General features: G+C 34.5%; 1 protein-coding gene across 1 annotated transcript in view; it reads right to left on the reverse strand.

Moving 5' to 3' along the window:
• Positions 1-12,806, reverse strand: part of LOC148944087 (transitional endoplasmic reticulum ATPase-like) — a 138,152-nt gene extending 125,346 nt beyond the window's left edge. The window contains exon 1 of the mRNA XM_089100497.1: positions 12,647-12,806. Coding sequence (XP_088956623.1) covers positions 12,647-12,663 — 17 coding nt within the window. The 5' untranslated portion in view covers positions 12,664-12,806. The remainder of the gene's footprint in view (positions 1-12,646) is intronic.
• Positions 12,807-13,592: the final 786 nt, after the last annotated feature.

A 13,592-nucleotide genomic window follows, 5' to 3' on the forward strand; every position in this document is an offset into this window, starting at 1 on the left:
TCCAACTTTTTTCCCAATAACTATGGCTTTTTTTTAAATATACCCATTGTTTACGTATAGTATTTGTTATTGGAAAGTATGCAGACATTTTTTGGAGAGGGAGGGAGATTTTCCTATGTGAGAATTTTCCCTGTGGAGGGAAGTTTCCAGGGGTGAACTTTCCAGGGGAAATTTTACATGGGGAGAATTTGTCAGAATTTTTACACAAAACTATTTTTATTTGTCTTGCTTTGTTTTTGCTGAAAACATTTAACACATGAAGGTGCTGTGAGGAAAATTTTCATTGGGGGTTGGAATTGTCTAGAGGATTTTTTCATAGGGGGGGGGGGTAATTATCTGCGGGAGAAATTCTCCATTGGAATTAGACGCGGGAGCACCTTTCCATTGGGATAGGAGGATTTCTGTGAAAATATTTCAACAGAGGGTGGATTTCTAACATGGTTTCAAAAACAATTAGAAAAGAAAGTATTTTTCAAATGAAAGTATGCTAAGGATAATTTTTCAGGTAGAATTGTCTGCAAGAAATTTCCCTGGGAGAATTTCAGCAAGAATGGAATTATATGGGGGGTATCTTACGTGGGAGGAACTTTATTTTGGGAAATTTTCTGTGGAGGGAGGTAATTTTTCATAGAGGAGACCTGAATTTCTCAGCATTCTTTGAAATACAATTCAATAAGTTTAGTTTAATCACCAATAAATACAGATTTGAAATACAATACTCTTATTACCCCTCGAAAGGCTCCATGGCCAAGGATACAAGGGGGAACAACAACAACAACAACAAAATCAATATAAGCAACAAATGAAAAAAACAACAAAAAACTATACGCTGACAAAACAATAAATTTACCTAAGAAAATTATTTTTGGCTTATATAACAATAATGTGACTTATACTAGTTTATAAATGCACACTCTAAAAGTTTTGAAAATTTATCAATTCTACATAAATAATTTTGCCATCTGAAATCAAATCAAATATCAATATCAAATTGAAGTAACACATTTTAAGAAAGTTAGATACCTGTTATTTGCTTCAATGAATACCAAATCAACGCTAAATTACACATAAAAATAACAAATGCTTCAATATATCCCCCTATAAGGCTCTATGGCCAGGAAAAAACAGTGGAGAAACCAAACTAAAGAAAAAGAAGAATTAAACAAATACATTTGTCAAAGATTTTTGAAATAATAAATTCACATCACCAAACCAAACAATATCCCCCCCCCCCCCCGAAAAAAAAATCCAAGCTAGGCAAGGAAGTAATACATGAATCCATCCGCACAAATAAATTACAGAAGAAATCCAGAGACATCAACTCATTGGAGAACCAGGAAAAAAATTAATTATTTGCAAGAGAATCTCTAACATACTTTTTGAAGATACCAAACAAGTGGCAGCCCCGCGCAGACTCTGGGAGAGTGTTCCAAATGTAAAACAAACAGAATTATTCCGTATGTGAGGGGTGTTGTCCCATTCTTTATCCCTTGCTCTTTATGCTAATTTATATGTCAAACCTTTAAGAACAACTCCTGAAATAAAGGAGTCATTTAATTAAAATAAGCTTTGTTTTTAAGTTTAGCGTGATGAGCAAGGTATTGAGGAGGAGACAGTTCCCCTCATATACAAAACGATTTCTGTTCGTTTTAAGCTTTAATGATACTCCTTACTTTCTGGTGAAAAAACTTGTTTTTATTTAATTTTATCAAGACCTAAAAAGCACCTATAGCTTTTCTAAACATCAAAATTCATTAAATTTTGTCGACTTACTTTTATTTCCAAGGAATGGTGATGAAAATGTGGAGGAAAACTAAAATTTTGGATTCAATCTGTTTATACTTACTGCCAACTGCACCCTCTACTTCATTTTAATAAAAATAAAATTATAAAACGATTGTAACCATTAGATTATTTATTTGAAATTTGCAACCCTAAGATTTCCAACTCTGGGGCAAGCTCCCTCTCTGACCCCCCCCCCCCTAAAACTACCTATGTCCCTTCCCAAGGGGTCGTTGGGGTCATGCCATTCCTAAAGGCGCAGTTATTGGATCTTTCGACTATTTTGAATAAAATGGTAGGTATAATTATTGGATCTTTCAACTATGCGAAACATAATGGTAATCTCAAATTCTTGATTGGGCGTCTTTGGGGAAAAAGGCAAACAAAGGGATGGTGGCCCCCCCCCCAATGTATTTTGGCACTTAAAAAGGGACTAGAGCTTTTAATTTCAGTTTGAATCAGACCTCTACTAATCTTCTAGGAGCATCGTTTCAATACAATCGCCCCTGGAGAAAACAAAAAAAAAATATCCAAAAAAACTCATCTTTCATCTAGCAAAAAAATTCTACATATTTGTAAATAGGAACTTGAAACCTCTATATAGCGTTCTCTGGTGTGCTGAATCTAATGGTGCCATTTTCATTAAGGTCCCTTGGCTTTTGTGGGGTATTTTCCACTTTTTTTAAATCGGGCAAATTTTCTCCAGTTGTACCTTTGGTGGGTATCACTAAACTTGATGAGCTTTAGATGTTTAGAATCAGTTTAAAAAGTTATTTTTTTAAACATGAAATAAGTATACCAAACTGTACTTCAAAGTAATTCAAAATTTTAGGTATCAAAAAAGTTCTACATATATATGCATCAAAATATTTGAATATTGAATAGAGTTCTTAAATAAGTTTAATAGTAGTGAAGGGATGATACTAAGCCAAATCTGGCTCTGGCAATAAAAATATCTTTTTACAACCCATCCAATACTATTGCATCTAGGCTACCCCTTAATGTTGTATTATTACTTAATCTATTTGTCCCACTTTTTTATTAAATGACTTGTAATTAAGTGACATTTAGAGATAACTGAGAAAAGGTATTGAAATAATTGAGAATTGGTCTTCTGTGGTGTGCCAAAGGTGCGCCCCAGTTTGTTGAGCCAATCCTTGTCCACTGATAACTTGAACACATCCTTGCTGGTAGATGCCATCCTTTTTTCACTAAAGGAGTTCCACAAGCTCTAAAAACTCAATTTGAGAAGAACTTATTCCTTAGTCTGGTGTTTCCAGACAAAGCAATCTGAATATAGCCAGGCATATGCAACTATCCTTATCGAGAGAAAAATATCTAAGGACACTGTTTGAATTGGGACAGCCCATGCTGGAAAAAATCCAAATATGGTCACAGAATCATAAACTACACTTAGCACCTGACAAGAGTGAAGTAGCAGTATTCACAGGACAAAGGAAATGACAAGCTCCCTTTGCTCTAAAAACACATGACCACCCATTATCCCTGAAAAAGCAGATGAAATACCTAGGGGTCATAATTGATCACAAACTAAGCTCGAAAACTCATTGTCTTGAAAAGGCATGGAAAGCCACAGCTTCCCTAATTAAATGTCAATGAATGGTGAGAAATAACTGGGGCTTGACTCCCAATAAGATCATGTATTTATATAAGATGGTAATTAGACTGATTCTGCCATATAGAATAAAAGTTTGGGCTAATTCAACTTGAATTGCATGCCACATAACCCCTTAATAAGGGTGCAAAGGCTAGTATGCCTAATGATTACACAGCATATCATGGAACAACTATAGCATCCATGGAGTTTATCTTGGGACTTCTACTCTTTAGAAACTTTTCTAAAGAAAGAAGCAGTAAAATGTGCTGTTAGACTACAAACAAACAGTCAATACACCTAAAGACAGCAGATATAAAATCGGAAAATTAAAGACCATGTTGGCATCTGTAGCTTCTTGTTTCAGTGCAAGGAGCTGCCGATGCCTAAAGATAATACTATCCCAACAATAAAACTGGAGAGGCAATTCCAAATTGTCATGAAGAACAGAAAGGAAGTGGAGCAGGAGATAGAGCTGGTTCATTAAAGTAATGCAATAGAAATGTTATACTGATGGTTTTCAGTCTGATGGAAAATCAGAGACAGGAGTAATAATATCTCAGAATACTCCTGATTTGGACAGGAGGTAATCAGTTATCATCTGGGAAAATTTGCTACAGTTTTTCAGGTTGAAATCTTCAGAATAGAACAGGCAGCTGGAAGAACGCTGGAAATGGGAAGTACAGGAAAAGATGTATGTATCTTTACTGACAATCAAGCATGCCTAAAGGCTCTTCAGAATGTAGAGCCAGCAAAATAGAGAATTAGAGTGCTATGAAGCCCTGAATAAGCTTGGCGTCAAAAGCAAACCAAATTACCCTGATGTGGGTCCCAGGGCAACTCTAGAATAAAAGGTAATAAGATGGCAGATGAAGCAGCTTAGGTTGGGACATCACTGAGATTTTATGGTCTAGAACCTGGAAGAACCCAGAGTTGCTGGAAGGCAGCGGTGAGGGGTTGGGGCAATGAGAGAGCAGAACAAAATTGGCATAGGAAGGTGGGGTGTAAGGAAACAAAGGAATTACTCCCAAACTTCAATCCCAACCTGACTAAACATTTTTTATGACTGAAAAGGTCTAAGACAAGAATGGTTACAAAAGCCATAGCGGGAACTGGAAATTTCAGGAAACATCTCTCCCGAATAGGGAAGGGTGAATCCGCATTATGCCAAAAATGGAAGATGGCAATTGTGGAAACAAGAAGGCATGCGATAGAAGAAATTTCAGCTAGGATTAGCCACCAGCTTGAGATATTTCATAGTGTTACTGTTAAGCTGAAGGATATAGCAAGGGAAGGAGAAGTCCAACATCTGGCAAGATATATGGTAAGGGTAGGAAGGCTGAACCCATCATTGGTTGGCCCAACCATAAATAGAGCATGGTTTTCGGGGTGTAGAGGCGATGGGCCTTGAAGGCCCAATCCTTGAAACATTGATAGTGGGTCCACCTCTCTTGATAATAATAATGATAGTCTGGTGTTTACTTGTTTCCAGAAAACTTTTTGAGGGCGATCACAAGTTTTCTTTGAACAGTCAAGTTGGAAAAGGCAAGAAATGGTATCCTCAGCACTTAGATGCTTGCATACTGTTATCACATTGCTTTATTTGCAATGATATGTTACCTTAAATTGCAACTAGGAGCAATCTAAGGATTTCTACTTGTAGAGCTCCAGAATGATGACTTGAGGTGTATTCAAAGTTCTTTAGTGACCAGGTGCTGTTGCATGATCAGTAGCATTCCAATTATGTTAGAGACAATATTCTAAGCTTATGGGATGGAGTGAATAGGGGACATCACAGAGGTCTTCAGTATATTTTGTTGTCCTCCTCTAGAATGATTCTATAGCTGCTCTGTTAGTCTTAATGATTGGTCATGCAATGCACATTCTGAACTCTAGCCTTGGTCAAACTAGACTCTTATACAGCTTGGTCATAACGATTGGAGTTCAGATCCAATTGATAACATTCTTTTGAATAAGCCAAGTGTATGACTAGCCTTTGCAATAGTCACTTGTGCATGAATACAAAATTTAGACTTATTGTCTACCAGGATACCAAGATCTCTCTCCAAATGGCTGCTGGAAATAGCTTTGCAGGACCAATCACTAAAATTCATATGGCACTGGGTTGGTGTGGGTTTTCCTTCCCAAGGTGGAGAGTCTTGCATTTTGATATATGAATTCAAGCTTCTAAATATTAGTTGAGTGAGTTAATGCATTGAGGTCTAATTGGGTTAACTTAGTATTCTCCACTGAGTTTACAAGACCAATAAGTTTCAAGTCATCAGCATAAAGGGCTTATCTTGTTGTTTAGAATTTTCAGCATGTCATTTATGTACTGTAAATATATAGCATAGAGTCAGACCCAAGGCTGTGTCCTGGGGCATACAACTTCCAACAGAAAAACATCTTTCTATCCTTGCCAAATATTTTAACCATCTGTTTGCACTTCACTATGCTTTACCTAAATCCCCTAAATGTGCAAACATATAGTCTAAACTATACATTGTGTCCACAAGACCAATAAGTTCCAAGTCATCAGCATAAAGGGCTTACTTTGTTGTTTATTCAGCATGTCATTTATTTATTTATAAAATAGAGTCATACCCAAAACTATGCCCTGGGGAATACAGCTTCCAACAGAAAAACATCTTTCCATCCTAGCCAAACATTTTAACCATCTATTTGCACTTCACTATGCTTTACCTAAATCCCCTTAATGTGTAAACATATACCCCAAATTACATATCTTTCAAGCATTTTTCTGTTTCTTAATTACCAGCAAAGAAGCAATATATAAAAAAATCAAGAAATGGAACAGGGCATTGGCGATATAAAATTTAGGCTATATATTTGGGCATTTAAGGGGAGAGCGTGAAATGAAAGTGAAATGCTAATTTAGGCTATATATTTGTGCATTTAAGGGAAGGGTGTGAAATGAAAGTGAAATGCTTTTCACTTTAGTGAAATGCTAATTTAGACTATCCCCTTAGACTACCTAAATCCCCTTAATCTGTAAACATATACCCCAAATTATATATCTTTCAGGCATTTTTCTGTTTCTTAATTACCAGCAAAGAAGCAATATATAAAAAAAAAAATCAAGAAATGGAACAGGGCATTGGCGATATAAAATTTAGGCTATATATTTGGGCATTTAAGGGGAGAGCGTGAAATGAAAGTGAAATGCTAATTTAGACTATATATTTGTGCATTTAAGGGGAGGGCGTGAAATGAAAGTGAAATGCTTTTACAAATGACAGAAGTAGGCTAAGTACTTCAAGGATTTTTTAAGTTGTTATCAAATTTTATAATGTTTTTTTTTTCAATAGGGTAAATTTGTAGCTGACAACATAATTGAGCATATATGAAAGTGAATACATCACTTGATGCCCTTCTTATCTACTAATTTTTCTTGCAATTTTTTCTTGCCATCCAATCTCACTATCTGGTAATTATGCCAGTGCTGCTTAGGCAGCTGAAACCTGAACCAGGAACAAGAGAGAAGAATACTTGCTTTCAAAAACACATGTCTCAGAAGAATTCTCAACATCTGTTGGCAGCAGAGAATACGGTAACAAACCAATCCATCCATGACAAGACTGGCAAGCCTCTTGTGACATATATCATAAGAGTCTGCTGATGGAGATACCTTAGCCACATACTACATATGGACAATCTCAGACTACCAAATGTAGCTCTCCATTGGCAGCCATTGGGTCCACGCCACAGGGGCAGACCCAGAAACACCCTGCATTAAATGTACCAGACATAACCTGCACACATCAATCCAACTTCAGTGGGAGGACATACTTGCAGCAGCAAACCTGCAGGAAGATTGGCGGCTCCTTCTTGATGCCCTGGGTGCCTTTGGAGGCACCCAGGGCAATATCCAGTTTTTTTTAAATGTATTTCTAAATTTTTGGTTAGCCTACTAGCCGAGGCTATGCACTGTTTTAAGCCCTTTCAGAGCTCAAAATGTAATTTAACCCAATAGCAATTACTGAATTAATGAGGGAGGATATGCTAAAAAATGCATCAAGTGATTTATTCACTTTCGTTCTAGCTAGATTGTGTTGTCAGCTACAAATTTACCCTCAATAGCCCCAATTGTACATTAATACTAGATAAAATACTTGTTACAACTTCTTGGTAGTTCTATTAATCTTTAGGAGTGGCATAAGTAAGTATTTGTAGCTTAGGCAACTGTTCAAAATAGGCTCATTATCAGTGAAAACTGATAATAAAAACCATGACTGCTGAATCATTCAAGAAGGTTGTTGATTGGTACTGGACAAACATGGAATGGATACTAATAGGGTAAATTTTTAATTATTCATATTATTGATCTATGAATACAGTAAGCATATCACTTGATGCCTTTTTTATCCATTTTCCAAATATAATAATCATGTTTGTTGGAAATGAATTTTACCCCTCACCCCTATATATACCAATTCAGGGTAGGCTATATATTTGTACATTAGGGGGGTGGGAGGAAAGTTTAAACTTACCTCTCATTTACATCAGAAATAAAATTTACCCCCTCCCCCCTAATGTGCAAATATAGGTAAATATTTACCAAATCATTTGATTGAGTTATGAATAATGTTAATCTAGCCTACCACTTTTTGCCTTTTTTTATGATCTTTTCACAGTTAATAATAGTTTTTTTCGTTACCGAGTTTGTTAAAAAATCAACATATGTACAAATTCAAGGCATTTATTTGCACATTAGGGGAGTGGGGGGAGGTAAATATTTACCAAATAATATTATTGAGTTACAAATATAATAATCATTTTTGTTGGAAATAAATTTTACCCCCACCCCTATTTATACAATTCAAGGTAGCCTATATATTTGCACATTAGGAGGGTGGGGGTAAATTTTATTTCTGATATAAATTAGAGGTAAGTTTAGACTTTCCCCCGCCCCCCTAATGTGCAAATATATATCCTGAATTGGTATATATAGGGGTGGGGGCTAAAATTCATTTCAATATGTTCACCTTATTTGTAATTCAATAATATGATTTGGTAAATATTTACCCAAATATATACCCTGAATTGGTATATATAGGGTTGGGGGTTACAATTCATTTCTGACAAAAATGATTATTATATTTGAAAAGAGCATAAAAAAAAGGCATTGAGTGGTATATTCACTTTAGTCATAACTCAATAATATGATTTGGTAAATATTTACCCAAATATATACCCTGAATTGGTATATATAGGTGTGGGGGTAAAATTCATTTCCAGAAAAATGATTGTTATATTTGGAAAGGGCATAAAAAAGGGGACTCCTCCCTTTGACTATTGGAAAAAATTAGTTTATGAGCTTATATAGAATGGTACTATCCAATCTCCTTCTAATTAAAAACATTTTAATCATATAGTTGGAAAATTTGGCATATCTGTATAGGAAAAATCTAAATTTGCCAACTAATTGACTAATAACTTCTCCCCAGCCAAAAGTAATTTTTTCGACTAGTTGACTAATGACTTCTCCCAAGCAAGACTTAAATTTGCCAACTAGTTGACAATAAATGTTGCCCCAGCAAAACTTTCCTTTAGTTTCTAACTAGTTGACTAATAATTTCTCCCCAGCAAAACTTAATTTTGCCAACTAGCTGGAAAGAAACATTGCCCCAGAAACCAATTTATTTTCCAACTAGTTGACTAATAATAGTTATAATTTATTCTAAACAACATAAAATATGTTAATAATATAGGTTTTTTTTTCAAATTTAATTATCACTATTGTTATAGGATAACACCAGATGGCTAATTTGACAGTGTATATAAATACAAATCTTGGAATTAGCCAACCAACCAACCAGTATTTTAAGCCTAGGAGTCCAGCTGGACATGGGGAAACATATTAGGAAAACAATTCCTACTCCATAATATGCAGAATAATCCTAGTTGACACATTTTGCAGGGGGAGAGCCTTTATTTTCACTTCTTTCCTTGTTTTTCAAGTTTTTCTAAGAAATTCATGGATTTTCTAGAACCTATAGGCCTGTATTCACAGTAGCTATATATACCCCCACCCCCTAATGTGCAAATATATACCTAGAATTGTATCCTCAATCTAAATATAGCATCCATTTGCATCACAAATGACATTTACTCCCATATTAGCCATGTGGTGGATGTCCCTATTGTTACTATTGTGTTACAACTTCTGTCTCTCTCCCTGTCTCCCTCTTGATAATAGATATATTTTAAGTTATACATTGGGCTTTGAAGCCAGGGATTATTTTTTTTAATTCCCAGGATAATTAGTCTTATACTTGGTCCCAAAAGTGAGATTGAATTTGTCAAAGCTTGGAGAGTTATTCCTCCAGTCTGTTTAAAGAAAACAGATGCATATTTGAAGTTTTGTTCATTTCTATCTTACATTTAATGGACATAAATTGTGTATGTTCCTTCATTTATCTGTTTGTTTTTTTTCTGGAGGGATATTTTTGTCTTATTTTTGGAATTTGTAATTAATTTTTCCAACTAGTTGACTAATAACTTCTCCCCAGCAAAACTTAATTTTTCCAACTAGTTGACTAATAACCTTTCCCCAGCAAAACTTAATTTTTCCAACTAGCTGGAAAGAAACATTGCCCCAGCAAACAATTCATTTTCCAACTAGTTGACTAGTAACTTCTCCCCAGCAAAACGTAATTTTGCCAACTAGCTGGAAAGAAACATTGCCCCAGAAAACAATTCATTTTCCAACTTGTTGACTAGTAACTTTCATATTTATATATATATATATATATATATATATATATATATATATATATATATATATATATATATATATATATATATATATATATATATATATATATATATATATATATATATATATATATATATGTATGATATAGTGTGTGTGTGTGTGTGTGTGTGTATAAGAACAACTGCAGAAATGGGCATCAGACAATGAATGGAACTTGGCAGGTTGCACAAAATGTGTATTTTTACATGAAATTGCATCTCTGTGAACCTGGGGTAAGACTATCTTGCAGAGTGTTGCCTAAGAATGGAAAGCACACTTATAGAAGGAGAAGACTTTTAGTTCTGTGGCTTCAAGACTATTTATTCCTGAATTCAGTTTGTTTGATTTAACTTAGCTGTAGTGCATTTGTTAAAAGCACATACTGCCAATTTTTGTTTGACCAGGAATAGTATGTTTTTGTTTTCTCTTGTCATTAGCTAAAAAATTATTCTGAGGAAAAGTTACTTGCCAAATAGATGGCTAACAAGTGATTATAGGATAAGTTTGTTTCTAGCTAGTTGGATAAAGAAAGTATTGTTGGGGAAAAGTTGCTAGTCAACTAGTTGGAAAATAAATTGTTTTCTGGGGCAATGTTTGTTTCCAGCTAGTTGGCAATATTAAGTGTTGCTGGAGAGAAGTTATTAGTCAACTAGTTGGAAACTGAATTGTTTTCTGGGACAATGTTTCTTTCCAGCTAGTTGGCAAATTTAAGTGTTGCTGCAGAGGAGTTATTAGTCAACTAGTTGGAAACTGAATTGTTTTCTGGGACAATGTTTCTTTCCAGCTAGTTGGAAAAATTAAGTTTTGCTGGGGAGAAGTTATTAGTCAACTAGTTGGAAAAATTAATTACAAATTCTAAAAATGAGACCAAAATATTCCTCTATAAAAGAAACAAAGACAGAATAAATGAAGGAACATACACAATTTATGTCCATTAAATGTAAGAAAGAAATGAACAAAACTTCAAATATGCATCTGTTTTCCTTAAACAGACAGGAGGAATAACCTTCTAAGCTTTGACAAATTCAATCTAACTTTTAGGACTAGGTATAAGACTAATTATCCTGGGAATTAAAACAAAAAATCCCTGGCTTCAAAGCCCAATATATAACTCAAAATATATCCCCCATTAAGAGGGAGACAGGGAGAGAGATGGAAGTTGTAACACAATAGCAACAATAGTGATAATTAAATTTGAAAAAAAAACTATATTATTAATATATTTTATGCTATTCAGAGTAAATTCTAACTATTATTAGTCAACTAGTTGGAAAATAAATTGTTTTCTGGGGCAATGTTTGTTTCAGCTAGTTGGCAAAAATTAAGTTTTGCTGGGGAGAAGTTATTAGTCAACTAGTTGGAAAAATTAAGTTTTGCTGGGGAGAAGTTATTAGTCAAGTAGTTAGAAAATGAAAGTTTTGCTGGGGCTAGTCAACTAGTTGACAAATTTAGATTTTTCCTATACAGATGGGTGAAATTTTCCAACTAGATGACTAAAATGTTTTTATTTAGGCTATAAGGAGATTGGATAGTACCATTCTATAAGCTTATAAACTATTTTTTTATATTAGTCAGAGTGGATATCCATAAAAAAGGCATTGATTAGCATGTTTACTTTATTTCTAGATCAATAATATGAACTGGAAAAATTCACAGTAAAATTCTACTTAAGTTACTTTTACCTATCTTGGAAAGGGGTGAGGTTAGGAAAATGAAACTTTCAGGGATGGGTCTACAGGGTAAAATATATCCTGAGAAGGTATTTTGAAGTACTTATCTACTTTCCTTCTCCCTCTAGAGGATCCTGAAATTTGCCTACATGACAAGTCTATATCTATTGAAATTTTGACAAAACAACATTTTACCTTAATTTTCAGTTATAAGATTCTTTTTCTCTGGCTTTAGTTCTGAAAATGCAATTCCTGTTATTTGAGTAGTATTTTAAGCCATATCAATGTTAATTTTCAAAATTTCGGAAATGTATTTGCATATCTTTAAAACTTTATAAATCAGGATTGAGCAAAGTTGTGAAGCTGAAAACAATTTTGTTGGACTTAATTTTAAGCAGAAGATCTATTTTACAAGGTTTCAGTTTTATAACACACAGATTTTAAAGGTCATCAAAGGTCAGGAGCCTCTAGAGGGAGAAGGAGTGGAGGTAGGTACTTCAAAATACCTTCCTGGGACATACTTTAGCCTGAAAGTTTCATCTATCCCTGAAAGTTTCATTTTCCTAACCAAACTCCTTTCCAAGATATTCAAAAGTAGCTAAAGTAGAATTTTACCAAATTCACCACTAATTTAGGATGTTACCAAAACTTTGATGAACTTCACACTCCCCCCCCCCCAAGTCTTCACAGGAGGTTCAACACCACCTTATCTCACTGGTCAATGTGATTTAAGGTGAAACTTTAGGGCAACAGCTCACAAATAGAAAGTAGCCAAAGCTCAATTCACTAAGAATTTCTTACCCTTTCTTATCGCCCATTTTCAGTTGCTCTATCTTTCCAGAATATTGCAGAAACTCAATCTTCTTCTTCTTCTATTTAACAGCAGGCGGGCTTTTCAGTAACACTATTTAGCCCTTTTCCTTTTGCTTCACTCTGTGGGCTACAGAGCTACTCAATCAGGATGAATCAGCGATTTTCTTCTTCTTCTTCTAAAAACAGTACCTGGAAATAATCTTGCCACCACAGCTACATAAAAATCATCGACTTTTCACCAAGAAAATTAACCAGAAATTACCAGCATTTCACCGAAATCACCAAAAAGCGGTGGTCAATAATAATAGGCTTTACAGCAAAAAAAGTGTTGGGCACCCTAAGCTAAAACATTAGGTTTTACAAAGGCTTTCAACTTCTTCAAGAAGGAAGAGAATTTATACCAGAAAACGGAATTCCAACCAAAAACTGAAATTGTGATCTAAAATTCTGTTTCTGGACATAAAAAGAGCCGTTTTTTTATTTAACTATTATTTTACCTTTATTTGTCTTTACTTTGCAAAACCTTTTATTTTTGCTTTTTTCTTGGTTTCCATCGAAAAGAATAACCACAATACTTTTCTTTCGTCCTCAAATCAAATTTCATTTGCTCATGAGCGTTTTTAATCCTTATGTTACAGTATGCATCCTTAATGATAAACTTTGGCTTTGAAAAAGACCACTCAAATTGTGTGGACTTCTTATATATTTGTCTTACCCCTGTAAAATTATCGTGGGTCAAGTCAAAACTGAAATATCAGACAAATGGTGATATTTGATATTTTCATTAAGGGTGAGCCAGATTTACCGGCATTGCTTGAAAAACGATGAAAAATTAAATAAAAAACAGGTTTTTTTCAACTGAGAGTAAGTATTAACATTAAAACTCAAACTAAATATTAGAATATATATGAGGGTTATTTTCCTTCCTCAACAC

Source organism: Artemia sp. Qi Xiang Cuo, chromosome 14 (genome assembly GCF_049724085.1).
Source record: "Artemia sp. Qi Xiang Cuo chromosome 14, ASM4972408v1, whole genome shotgun sequence".
NCBI lineage: Eukaryota > Metazoa > Arthropoda > Branchiopoda > Anostraca > Artemiidae > Artemia > Artemia sp. Qi Xiang Cuo.